The sequence below is a fragment of the Hypanus sabinus genome, chromosome 2 (genome assembly GCF_030144855.1).
Source record: "Hypanus sabinus isolate sHypSab1 chromosome 2, sHypSab1.hap1, whole genome shotgun sequence".
Lineage (NCBI taxonomy): Eukaryota > Metazoa > Chordata > Chondrichthyes > Myliobatiformes > Dasyatidae > Hypanus > Hypanus sabinus.
Genome location: NC_082707.1, coordinates 95,278,490 through 95,290,498, shown reverse-complemented (window position 1 = coordinate 95,290,498; position 12,009 = coordinate 95,278,490). Strand labels below are relative to the sequence as shown.

Below are 12,009 nucleotides of genomic sequence, written 5' to 3'. Positions count from 1 at the left end.
GATCCACAACCGCCCATGTCTTTGGGAGTGGAGGGGGCGAAATCAAGGGACCTATAGGAAACCCCTGTGGTCACAGGAGGAATATACAACCTCAGTATAGACAGGGCCGAAGGTCAGGATTGAACTGACATCTCTAGAATAAGAGACATGAGCTCTTGTACCTGCACTAAAATTTAACTGTTATGATATTTGCATTTATAACAGGCACTAGATCAAGAAGCATTTATCCATATGTGGGTGCTTACACCGCAAGTCCAGTCTGGCCACTGCTGAGATCAGAACCACAAGTGTCAGGCAGTAGCAATACTGAGACACTCCCTGTGGTGGTTCCCCCATTCAGAATTCACTCTGCACTTCCGTTAGCACCAGCAATGAAATTCATTTCCTGCTTGAGTTTCGGCCCGGTTTGCCCCATATCTATTCTTACTAACTGAAGTTACATGCCAACTTCTTGAGAAATTAGATCTATTTTTTCCCCAACCTGATGGGATTGCATCTACTTACTGTCACAGCTGAGTCTGTTTGATAAATAATGTCAGGTTGCTAAGATTTCACAATCGTGGGATGATATAACAACTAAGTGAAATGTATACATTTCCAGATATAAGTTACTCTGTTGTGGCCAAACAAAGCATGTGGGACATTTGACAGCTCTAACCAATGTTTTGAGGCTGTTTAAACTAGCCAAATTCACACCCAGATACGATTCAGAGCACTGAACACAGATGGATGAAGATTGCATAAACATAAAGCTGTTATAAACATGAGATTCTGTGGATACTGGAAATCCAGAGCAACACACAAAATACTGGAGAAACTCAGCAGGTTAGGCAGCATCTATGGAAATGAATAAACAGTTGTTGTTTCAGACTGAGACCCTTCTTCAGGACTTTAGCTAGAAGCCGATAGGAGGCAGGAAAGGTGAAGGGCTGAGAAGAAGGAATCTGATTGGAGAGGAGAGTGGACCATGGGAGAATGGGAAGGAGGAGGGGACCTGGGGAGGTGAGGAGAAGAAGTAAAAGGCAAGAGTGGAGAATAGAAAAGGGGAAAAAACATTTTACTAGGAGGAGAAATTGATGTTTATGCTATAAGTTTGGAGGCTACATATCTAGTCAGAATTTGAGGGGTGGCCTCATTGTGGCAAAAGAGGAGGCCTTGAGCTGATATGTCACAATGGGAATGGGGATAAGGATTAAAATGGTTGACTACAAGGAAATTTCACTTCCAGCAGATGGAGCGGAGGTGCTTGACAAAGTGGTCCCCCAATTTATATCAGATTTTACCAATTTAGAGGTTGCATTGGGAGTACCAAATGCAATAGATCACCCCCAACAGATTCACAGATGGTGTTGCCTCGCCTGGAAGGACTGTTTGTTATCCTAAATGGAGGTGAGGAAAGAGCTGTTGGCTTCCTTTCAGCAGTGGCAAACAATCCCTGGATAGCAGCTGTAGTACTGAATTACTGCAGTGATCTGAAGGCAATTGGTTGGATCAACACAATAATGAGCTAGATCTATTGAACCACAGAACATTACAGCATAGTACAGGCCCTTCAGCCCTCCATGTTGTGTCGACGCATAATCCTTAAATAAAAGTACTAAACCAACACTACCACATAACCCTCTATTTTTCTTTTCATCCATGTGCCTGTCCAAGAGGCTCGTAAATACCCCTAATGTTTTAGCCTCCACCACCATCCCTGGCAAGTCATTCCAGGCACTCACAACCCTCTGTGTAAAACAAACTTACCCCTGATGTCTCCCCTAAACTTCCCTCCCTTAATTTTGTACATATGCCCTCTGGTGTTTGCTATTGGTGCCCTGGGAAACAGGTACTGGCTATCCACCCTATCTATGCCTCTCATAATCTTGTAGACCTCTATGAAGTTCCCTCTCATTCTTCTACGCTCCAAAGAGAAAAGTCCCAGCTCTGCTAACCTTGCTTCATATGACTTGTTCTCCAAACCAGGCAACATCCTGGTAAATTTCCTCTACACCCTCTCCACAGTTTCCACGTTCTTCCTATAATGAGGTGACAAGCATTGAACACAATACTCTAAGTGTGGTCTCACCAGAGATTTGTAGAGTTGCAACATGACCTCTCTACTCTTGAACTCAATCTCTCTGTTAATGAAGCTTAGCATCCCATCGGCCTTCTTAACTACCCTATCAACATGTGCAGCAACCTTGAGGGATGTATGGATTTGAACCCCAAGGTCCCTTTGTTCATCCACACTCTCAAGTAACTAACCATTAATCCTGTACTCAGTCTTCTGGTTTGTCCTTCCAAAATGCATCACCTCACACTTATCCCGATTGAACTCCATCTGCCATTTTTCTGCCCAACTCTGCAGCCTATTGATATACTCTTGTAACCTTCGACAAACTGCAGCTCCACCCACAATTCCTCCAATCTTCATGTCATCCGCAAACTTACTCACCCATCCTTCCACCTCTACGTCCAGGTCATTTATAAAAATCACAAATAGCAGGGGTCCCAGGACAGATCCCTGTGGCACTCCACTAGTCGCCGACCTCCAGGCAGAATACTTTCCTTCCACAACTACCCTCTGCTTTCTTCCTTTAAGCCAATTTTTTAATCCAAACAGCCAAGGTTCCACTTATCCCATGCCTCATGACTTTCTGAATGAGTCTCCCATGAGGGACCTTGTCAAATGCCTTGCTAAAGTCCATGTAGACCACATCCACTGCCCTACCCTCATCAATTTCTTTTGTTACCTCCTCAAAAAATTCAATCAGGCTCATGAGGCACAATCTTCCCTTCACAAAGCAATGTTGACTATCCATGAGTAGACTGTACTTCTCCAAATGCTCGTAGATCCTATCCTTAAGAATCCTTTCCGGTAGATTGAAGACCACCAATGTTGATTGAGTTGATTAGCTGGCTAAATCACCTCAATCTACAGAGTTGTTTTACAATAACTGGGGCACGTAGTGTAGTGGTTATGGTGCTACAGAGAACAACATGCACAAATCCTCCCTCAGTCCTTTGGGTTTATGGCACTGTGCATCGTCTCTTGCTGAAGTTTGATTGAATCTTTGAAAGTGGGGGTAGAATACATGGAACCACCAATGAATTCTGTATTTAACATGTCACCAGTGACGCACTCCCGGACATGAGATAATAATCCTTCCATGGCAGTTGGATTATTAGGTATCTATTGCTCAGTTATTGTAGGTCTGTAATATTGTTGTGCAAACCCATCTGATTCACTAATGCCCTTCAGGAGGGAAATTCTTCTGCCCACATTTGCACTGGCTGAAATGTTACTATAGTTCCTCCCCACCTAGACAGAGAGGTACAAGTGGTCTAGTATGCCTTGCATCTCTACCAAACCACTCCTCGTAGCTCAGGAGCTAAAGGCAACACCATTTCATTCAAGAGATCAAAATAGACACAGGGTATTTCAAAACATTTTATGAAGATATTGTCACAGAGCTGGGGATCAGTTGAGTTTGTGAGTGAAATCATTGAAGGCGAATGCCTGGGAATGAAATTCTGAACAAGGCAAAGTGTACAGTTATGGCGATCAGGTGTAGTCATGGCCAGTGCTGTCTTTGGGAATGATGGACTGTGACTACCAGGTGTTTGATGATTGGCAGGTCATGTGGTTGATGCCGAGGATCGAGGCATGGTGGACCAGAAGTCATGGTCCATTGGTCAGAGCTCTGGGTCTGTAAATCTTTGCATGTCCACTGCTGCAGTTGAAGGCCCGATGTCTGCGCGTCAGATTCTGAATCCAAATCTGAGTCCGAGTTTAGGTCCAAGCTTGTTTTGCTGTTGTTGCTTTGTCGCATGTTGTGTACTGTTCGCTGTGATCTGTGTTGTTCTGCTGAACATTGTGAGCATGCTATGTTGGCATTGGAATGTGTGACGACACGTGAGCTTCCCCCAGCACACCCTTGGGCGTGTGTTTGTTGCTCAGATGATGCATTTTACTGTATGTTTCAGTGTACATGTGATAAATAAACTTGAATCTTGAACATCGAACTACAGCCCACTTTGTCTGTGCAGACCAAATTAAATTAATCTCATCTGCCTATACGTATTACATATTCCTCCATTACTGTGTTGGTCAAAATGTCTCTTAAATGTCATTATCATGTCACTGTCTACCACCATGCCCGGCAACACTCTCCAGGCATTTACCACTCCCAGAGTAAAAAGAAGGCTTGCCCCAAATATCTCCCTTAAACTTTGCCCCTCAAACCTTAAAAACAAGGCTTCTTGTATTTGACATTTCTACCTTGGGAATCAGACAACACTATTTGTGCCTCTCATGATTTTATGAAGTTCTATCAGGTCGTCCCTCACCCTCCAAAACCCTCCTGCAATGGGTGATTAGAACTACACACAATACTCCAAAAGTGGCCTAACCAATGGTTTACACAACTGTACAGTAACTTCCTGACTCCTATATTCAATGCCCCAAGCAATTAAGCCAAGCATACCATACACCCTCTTTACCACTGTCATTTTTGTTGCCACTTTAGGAGCTGTGGGCTTGGTCCCAAAGATGCTCCGCCCAACGTGGACCTTGACAGATTTTTCAGGCCCTGTCACCTTGTAAGCAGCAGGTGTTGATGGGGCAAATTATGAACTGGGGACCTTGTAAGCAGCTGAGGCAACAAGAACTTTGCCCATTTTCCACCTTCAGTTGTTTCTTATGGAACCACAGATTTGCTGGAACAGTTGTTTCTTCAATACAGTATTTTAACAATATAGTACTGGCCTAATGACATTTTGTTTCAAGTTGCAGGGACAATCTTAATTGTCCCCTGCAATTTAAATCACACTATCATCCAAAATGCACCCACTGTTGCTCAGCACTTAAGGGGTACAGTGAGGAGACTTTTCAATAAATCTCATACTTTCTTGATCAAAATTGAAGTCAGTCGATGGATAGAGGTGTGTCTATTTTATATGAGATGTACCAGGAAAAGGGTGATGAATGTAGAACATGGGTCAGTACATGTAACCATGATGTTGTGGCCATTACGGAGACTTAGCTGTCACAAGGGCAAGAATGACTACTGAATGTTCCAGGGTTTAGATGTTTCAAATGAGACGGGGGGGGGGGGGGTTAAAGAGGTGAGAGTATGGATCTGCTAATTAGAGATAGTATTACAGCCGCAGAAGGGGAGGAAGGTGTGGAAGATTTGTCTACTGAATCAGTATGGGTGGAAGGCACACAATCATTCTATTGGGAGTAATCCATAGACATTGAAAGAGATAACAGCAGATAATATGGAGAAGTATTTAACTGAGGGAGGGTGAATTATGATGTTATTTGTTATGAAGTTGGGAGCGTAAATTGGGAACAAATGTAATCAGGGAAATATATGACGGAAGTGTGGAGATTGTTTAGGGAATACTTGCTGGTGGTTCTGGGTAGGTTTGTCCCATTGAGGTAGGGAATGGATGGTTGGGTGAAGGAACTGTGGTTGGAAGGAGATGTGGAACATCTAACCCAGAGGAGAAAAGAAGCATATTTAAGTTTTAGGAAGCAACAACGAGGCAGGACTCTAGGGAGTTACAAGGTAGCCAAAAAGGAGCTTAAGAATGGACTTACAAGAGCTAGAAGGGGGCATGAGAATGTCTTGCTGAGTAGGATTAAGGAAAATCCTAAGGTGTTCTACATGTACGTGAAGAACAGGAGAGTGACTAGAGTGAGGGTAGGATTGTTCAGGGAGAAGAGGAAACATGTGCCTGGAGTTGAAGAATGGAGGAGAGGTCTTTAATGAATACTTTGCATCAGTATTCATTAGTGAGAGAGACCTTAACGATTTTGAAGACAGTGCTGAGTAGGCTGATATGCCAGAACATGTCGATGTTAAGGAGGAGAATGTGCTGGAACCTCTGAAAAACATTAGGATGGATAAGTCCCCAGTACCAGACAGGATATGCCCCAGTCTTACTAGGGGAAGCGAGGGAAGAGATTGCTACTCTTTAGTGACGATCCTTACGACTTCAGTGGCGTTTGATAAGGTTCCCCATGGTAGGTTCATTCATAAACACAGGATGCATGGGATTCAGGGAAACACGGCTATGTAAATTCAGAATTGGCTTGGCTGTAGAACACAGAGGATTGTTGTAGATGGAGCGTTTGCTGCCTGGAGGTTGGTGTTCCGCAGGGATCTGTTCTGGGACCCCTGCTCTTTGTGATTTTTATAAATGTCCTGGATGAGGAAGTGGAAGGATGGGTTAGTAAATTTGCAGATGACACAAAGGCTGGTGGTGATGTGGATAGCATAGAATATTGTCAAGGGTTAGAATGGAACACTGGAAAGCTGGGCTGAAAGTGGCAGGTGGAGTTCAACCTGGAAAAGTGTAATGTGAATAACTTTGGAGGGCCAAATTTGAAGATGGAACACAGGGTTAATGGCCAGTAGAGGAACAGAGTGATCTTGATGTCCAATTTGAAGTTGCTGTGCTAATTTACAGGATTGCTAAGAAGGTATACAGTGTATTAGCTTTCACTGAGTTCAAGAACTGTGACGTAATGTTGCAGCTGTATAAAACCCTGGTTAGAGCACACTTAGAATATTGTGTTCAGTTATGGTCACGTCAATATAGGAAGGAATCTGAGTACTAAATACGCTGCGATTGCATCTGCTGTACACCTAGTGTGGTGATAGGAAAACTGCAGCAGGACCAGGTCCTTGCCTAGGCAGGAGTTGATTCTGGCCATGATCAACCTCTCAAAGCACTTCATCACAGTAGATGAGAGTGCACTAGAAGATAGCAATTGAAGCATCTTATTTTGCTCTTCTTTGGCACTGATATTATCATCACTCTTTAGAAATAGGTGAAAACAACTGTACGTAGTGGTGAGGGATTGAAAATGTCCTTGAACATTCCCGCCAGTTGGTTGGCACAGGTTTTCAATGCCCTGCCAGGTACACTACTGGAGCCTGACGTTCACGTGCAAGGGTTCACTGGTTATTCTGCTGAGTAGCTTTCAGGTGCATTCCAAGCACATCTTACTACTTTTTGTATGAAATAAGGTGAAAAATCATTATTACCATTTTGAAAAGCCAAACCAACAAAGAGAGGTCAGTGGGATCTGTTTTCAGGGGTTCAAAGTTCATAAAAGGTCCAAAGTAAATTTTATTATCAAAATGCATATTTGTCACCATATAAAACCCTGAAATTCATTTTCTTGTGTGGGCATACTCAACAAATCTATTGAAGAGTAACTATAACAGGATCAATGAAAAATCAACCAGAGACAATGAACTGTGTAAATACAAATATAAATAAACAACAATAAATAGCAACAACATGAGGTGAAGAGACCTTGAAAATTAGTTTATTGGTTGTGGGAACATTTCAATGATGGAGCAAGTGAAGATGAGTGTAGTTATCCCCTTTTGTTCAAGAACCTAATGGTTGAGGGATAGTAACTGTTCTTGAACCTGGCAGAGCAAGTCCTGAGGCTCTTGTACCTTCTACCTGATGGCAGCAGCAAGAACAGAGCATGACCTGGGTGGTGGGCTCCCTGACCCAAGATTAGCAAAGGATGAGGACGTAAACCTATTACTGCTGCTGTAAAGGCAACTATTGCCAATGAGCACCACAGAGCCACTCCTCTATCAGAACCGGACTGTTCGGTTTTCTCCCCCAATTTCCTTCATAGATTCTTCTCTATTAATTAAGGTGGTATCTTGGAGTATCACCTCATAAGGATACACTGTTGCTCAGGGAGGGGTCAAATATGAGTTGACACCTGCTTTCCATTACTTGCCTTGCAGTTATCAGCCTATCCTCTCAGGTTTCTTTCTATTTTTCCTTGTCATTATCTTGGCATTAGTGCCCTTGGCAAAAGCTGCCAGTATGTTGAAATTACTCGCCCTTCTCCAGAGGCTTTTAATTTAGATTTTTCACAATGTGTGATTTCAACAATCGTCCAGATCCACGATAGTTGGGCAAGTGATTGAATAATGCCAGATCATTACCACCATCCTCGTTGAACTGCCTCAGTTCATAATCATGGGTTTTCACTAGTATATAGTAAATGATCCAAAATTTTTAAAACTGCTTTTCTCTTACTTCAATTTCTAGGCTAGAGAAGACAATAGAGGAACTGACACTTCAGTACCAGAAATTGGATCAGAATGCAAAGACTCTCGTGCAGTCCTTTGACCCGCACTGTGCAAACATTGCAGAACAAACTGGACAGGATGAGATGTGGTCAATGCTCCTGGAGGAGAGGTGAGAATAAGTATTAGTGAAAGCTCGTAAGGACTTTGTGATCCTGGAGACTGGGAGATTTGGAGAGGAGTTCTGGATTTTGTTTGTTTTTAATTAAATTGGCCAGAGGATATCAGAACATTGGGGGGGGGGGGGAGTCATTTTATTCCTATGTTACAAGAATTACCCCTTGGAATAATGATCAGGGAAGCACAGAGAGAATCTGTAATCCACAACAAGTGCCTTTATTGTCTCAACGGATGAACACATGAACTTACACAACCAATTACCTGTGTACACACCTTTTCAGTTTTCTTGACCTTGCATGAACAGTCAAAGAACATAAAACATAAGACCAGTTAAAAAGGAGTTTCACCTACTGGCCACATGTTCCTTGTAGTCCTGTTTCAAATCTCCTCGTCTGTGGGGTCTGCGATGGTGAACTTCCTACCGAGTCTTCACTGGCTTCTATGTGAAAATCTTTGCTCTTATGCTCATTTCTTACCATTCAAATATTGCATTCCAGTGTCATTGGCTGTAGGTCATGTGTCTGACCTTTAACACCTTTTCATTGGCTCAGTTCTAGGCTAGCACCCATTCCCAGCAAGTGACAATCAGTTGTTTATCGCTCTTCATTCTCAACTAGCAACCAGCTAGAAACACACAGGGCAAATACAGACCCTGACAGTCACAAACCTGAATGTTATATATAACCAAAGAACACCTCACAAATAACTTCTTGTTTGGAAATTATCCCTAGTTCAGCAGATTATCTGAGACATCATTGTCTTTAAAACACTGATCAGGCCAAGTGACTTCAACTCACAAAATGGAGAACACAGTCTCTTCATAAAATGGCAGCCTCCATCTTCTCCCTCATGGCAAGAATAAAGGCAATTGGTCTGTCTGCTTCTACAATCATTGATTCATTTGAATTCAGTGATTTGTACATTATAGTTCTTTATGGCCAAAAAAAAACAAAAATAAAGACTTTTTAGCTCGGTTCAACTGATTCCAAATGGGATTTTCATTCTAGCCAAAATCTAGATGCAGTAAGTTTCAAGATTAATGAATTCATGCATAATTTAAAATAAGACAACATATTAGAAACAGGAAGGGGTCAATAACTCTACTGGGTGTTTTTAATAGACCACCCAATAGTAACACAGACACCGAGGAGCAGATAGGGAGACAGATTCAGGAATGGCGCAATAACAACAGGGTTGTCGTGATGGGAGATTTTAATTTCCTCAATATTGATTGGCATATCCCTACAGCAAGGAGCTTAGATGGGGTGGAGTTTGTTAGATGTGTTCAGGAAGGTTTCTTGACACAATATGTAGATAAGACGACAAGAGGAGAGGCTGTACTTGATCTGGTGTTGGGAAATGAACCTGGTCAGGTGTCAGGTCTCTCACTGGGAGAGCATCTTGGAGATAGTGATCACAATTCTATCTCCTTTACCATAAAATGGGAGAGGGATAGGAACAGACAAGTTAGGAAAGCGTTTAATTTGGAGTAAGGGGAAATATGAAGCTATCAGGCAGGAACTTGGAAGAATAAATTGGGAGCAGATGTTCTCAGGGAAATGTATGGCAGAAATATGGCAAATGTTCAGGGGATATTTGCATGGGGTTCTGCGTAGGTACATTCCAATGAGACAGGGAAAGGATGGTAGGGTACAGGAACCATGGTGTACAAAGGTTGTTGAAAATCTAGACAAGAAGAAAAGCTTACAAAAGATTAAAAAAAACTAGGTAATGATAGAGATCTAGAAAATTATAAGGCTAGCAAGAAGGAGTTGAAGAATGAAATTAGGAGAGCCAGAAGGGGCCATGAGAAGGCCTTGGCGAGCAGGATTAAGGAAAACCCCAAGGGATTCTACAAGTATGTGAAGAGCAAGAGGATAAGATGTGAGAGAATAGGACCAATCAAGTGTGATAGTGGAAAAATCTGTATGGAACCGGAGGAGGTAGCAGGATACTTAATGAGTACTTTGCTTCGGTATTCACTATGGTATTCACCTTGGCGACTGTGGAATGACACAGTGGACTGAAAAGCTTGGGCATATAGACTTTAAGCATGAGGATGTGCTGGAGCTCTTGGAAAGCATCAAGTTGGATAAGTCAGTGGGATGTACCCAGGCTACTGTGGGAGGCGAGGGAAGAGATTGCTGAGCCTCTGGCAATAGTCTTTGCATCATCAATGGGTATGGGAGATGTTCCAGAGGATTGGAAGGTTGCAGATGTTCCCTTATTCAAGAAAGGGAGTAGAGATAGCCCAGGAAATTATAGACCAGTAAGCCTTACTTCAGTAGTTGGTAAGTTGATGGAGAAGATCCTGAGACAGGATTTATGAACATTTGGAGAGGTATAATATGATTAGGAACAGCCAGCATGGTTTAGTCAAAGGTGGGTCGTGCCTTACGAGCCTGACTGAATTTTTTGAGGATGTGTCTAAACACATGAAGGTAGAGCAGTAGGTATAGTGTATATGGATTTCATCAATACATTTGATAAGGTACCCCATGCAAGGTTTATTGAGAAAGTAAAGAGGCATGGGATCCAAGGGAACATTGATTTGTGGATCCAGAACTGGCTTGCCCACTGAAGGCAAAGACTGGTTGTAGATGGTCATATTCTGCATGGAGGTCAGTGACTGGTGGTGTGCCTCAGGGATCTGTTCTGGGACCCCTTCGTGATTTTTATAAATGACCTGGATGAGGAAGTGGAGGGATGGGTTAGTAAATTTGCTGATGCCACAAAGGTTGGGGGAGTTGTGGATTGTGTGGAGGGCTGTCAAGAGGTTAGAGCGGGATATCGATAGGATGCAAAACGGGGTTGAGAAGTGGCAGATGGAATTCAACCCAGATAAGTGTGAGGTCATTCATTTTGGTAGGTCAAATATGAAGGCAGGATATATTATTAATGGTAAGACTCTTAGCAGTGTGGAGAATCAGAGGGATCTTGGGGTCCGAGTCCATAGGACACTCAAAGCTGCTGCGCAGGTTGACTGTGTGGTTAAGAAGGCGTACAGTGTATTGGCCTTCATCAACCGTGGGATTGAGTTTAAGAGCTGAGAGGTAATGTTACGGCTATATAGGACCCTGGTCAGACCCCCTTAGAGTACTGTGCTCATCTCTGGTCACCTCAGATGTCGAAACTCTGGAAAAGCTGCCGAGGAGACTTACAAGGATGTTGCCTGGACTGGGGAGTATGTCTTATGAGAATAGGTTGAGTGAACTTGGCCTTTTCTCCTTGGAGCAACAGAACATGAGAGGTGACCTGATAGAGGTTTATAAGACGATGAGAGACATTAATCATGTGGATAGTCAGAAGCTTTTTCTCAGGGTTGAAATGGCTAACATAAGAGGGCACAGTTATAAAGAGCTTGGAAGCAGGAACAGAGGAGATTTCAGGGGTAGGTTTTTTTTACACAGAGAATGGTGAGTGTGGGGAATGGGCTGTCAGCGATGGTGGCAGAGGTGGATACAATAGGGTCTTTTAAAATAGAGGGCTATGGGTAACCCTAGGTAATTACTAAAGTACATGTTTGGTACAGCTTTGTGAGCTGAAGGGCCTGGTATTGTGCTGTAGGTTTTCTATGTTTCTCTATTACACTCTCAAGAAGATACCTGTCAACAATCAAGTGCTTTATCAATCTGGAATCAATTTTTGATCTCCACAGATACATTATGTTCTAGTTTTATACTTCAGCTGTAATGCATCGAGTTTTGTTAAAGAATATGATGTTAGAGCTTTAACTAGCCAACCATGTGATATCTCTTTTGTGTGT

The 12,009-nt window shown here is 42.7% G+C and overlaps 1 protein-coding gene across 1 annotated transcript in view; it reads left to right on the top strand.

The window, feature by feature from the left end:
- The window catches only part of LOC132403759 (single-pass membrane and coiled-coil domain-containing protein 1-like), a 48,559-nt gene that overhangs the window by 32,139 nt on the left and 4,411 nt on the right, over positions 1-12,009 (top strand). Inside the window, exon 2 of the mRNA XM_059987427.1 lies at positions 8,086-8,235. Within this exon, the coding sequence (XP_059843410.1) occupies positions 8,086-8,235 (150 nt within the window). The remainder of the gene's footprint in view (positions 1-8,085; positions 8,236-12,009) is intronic.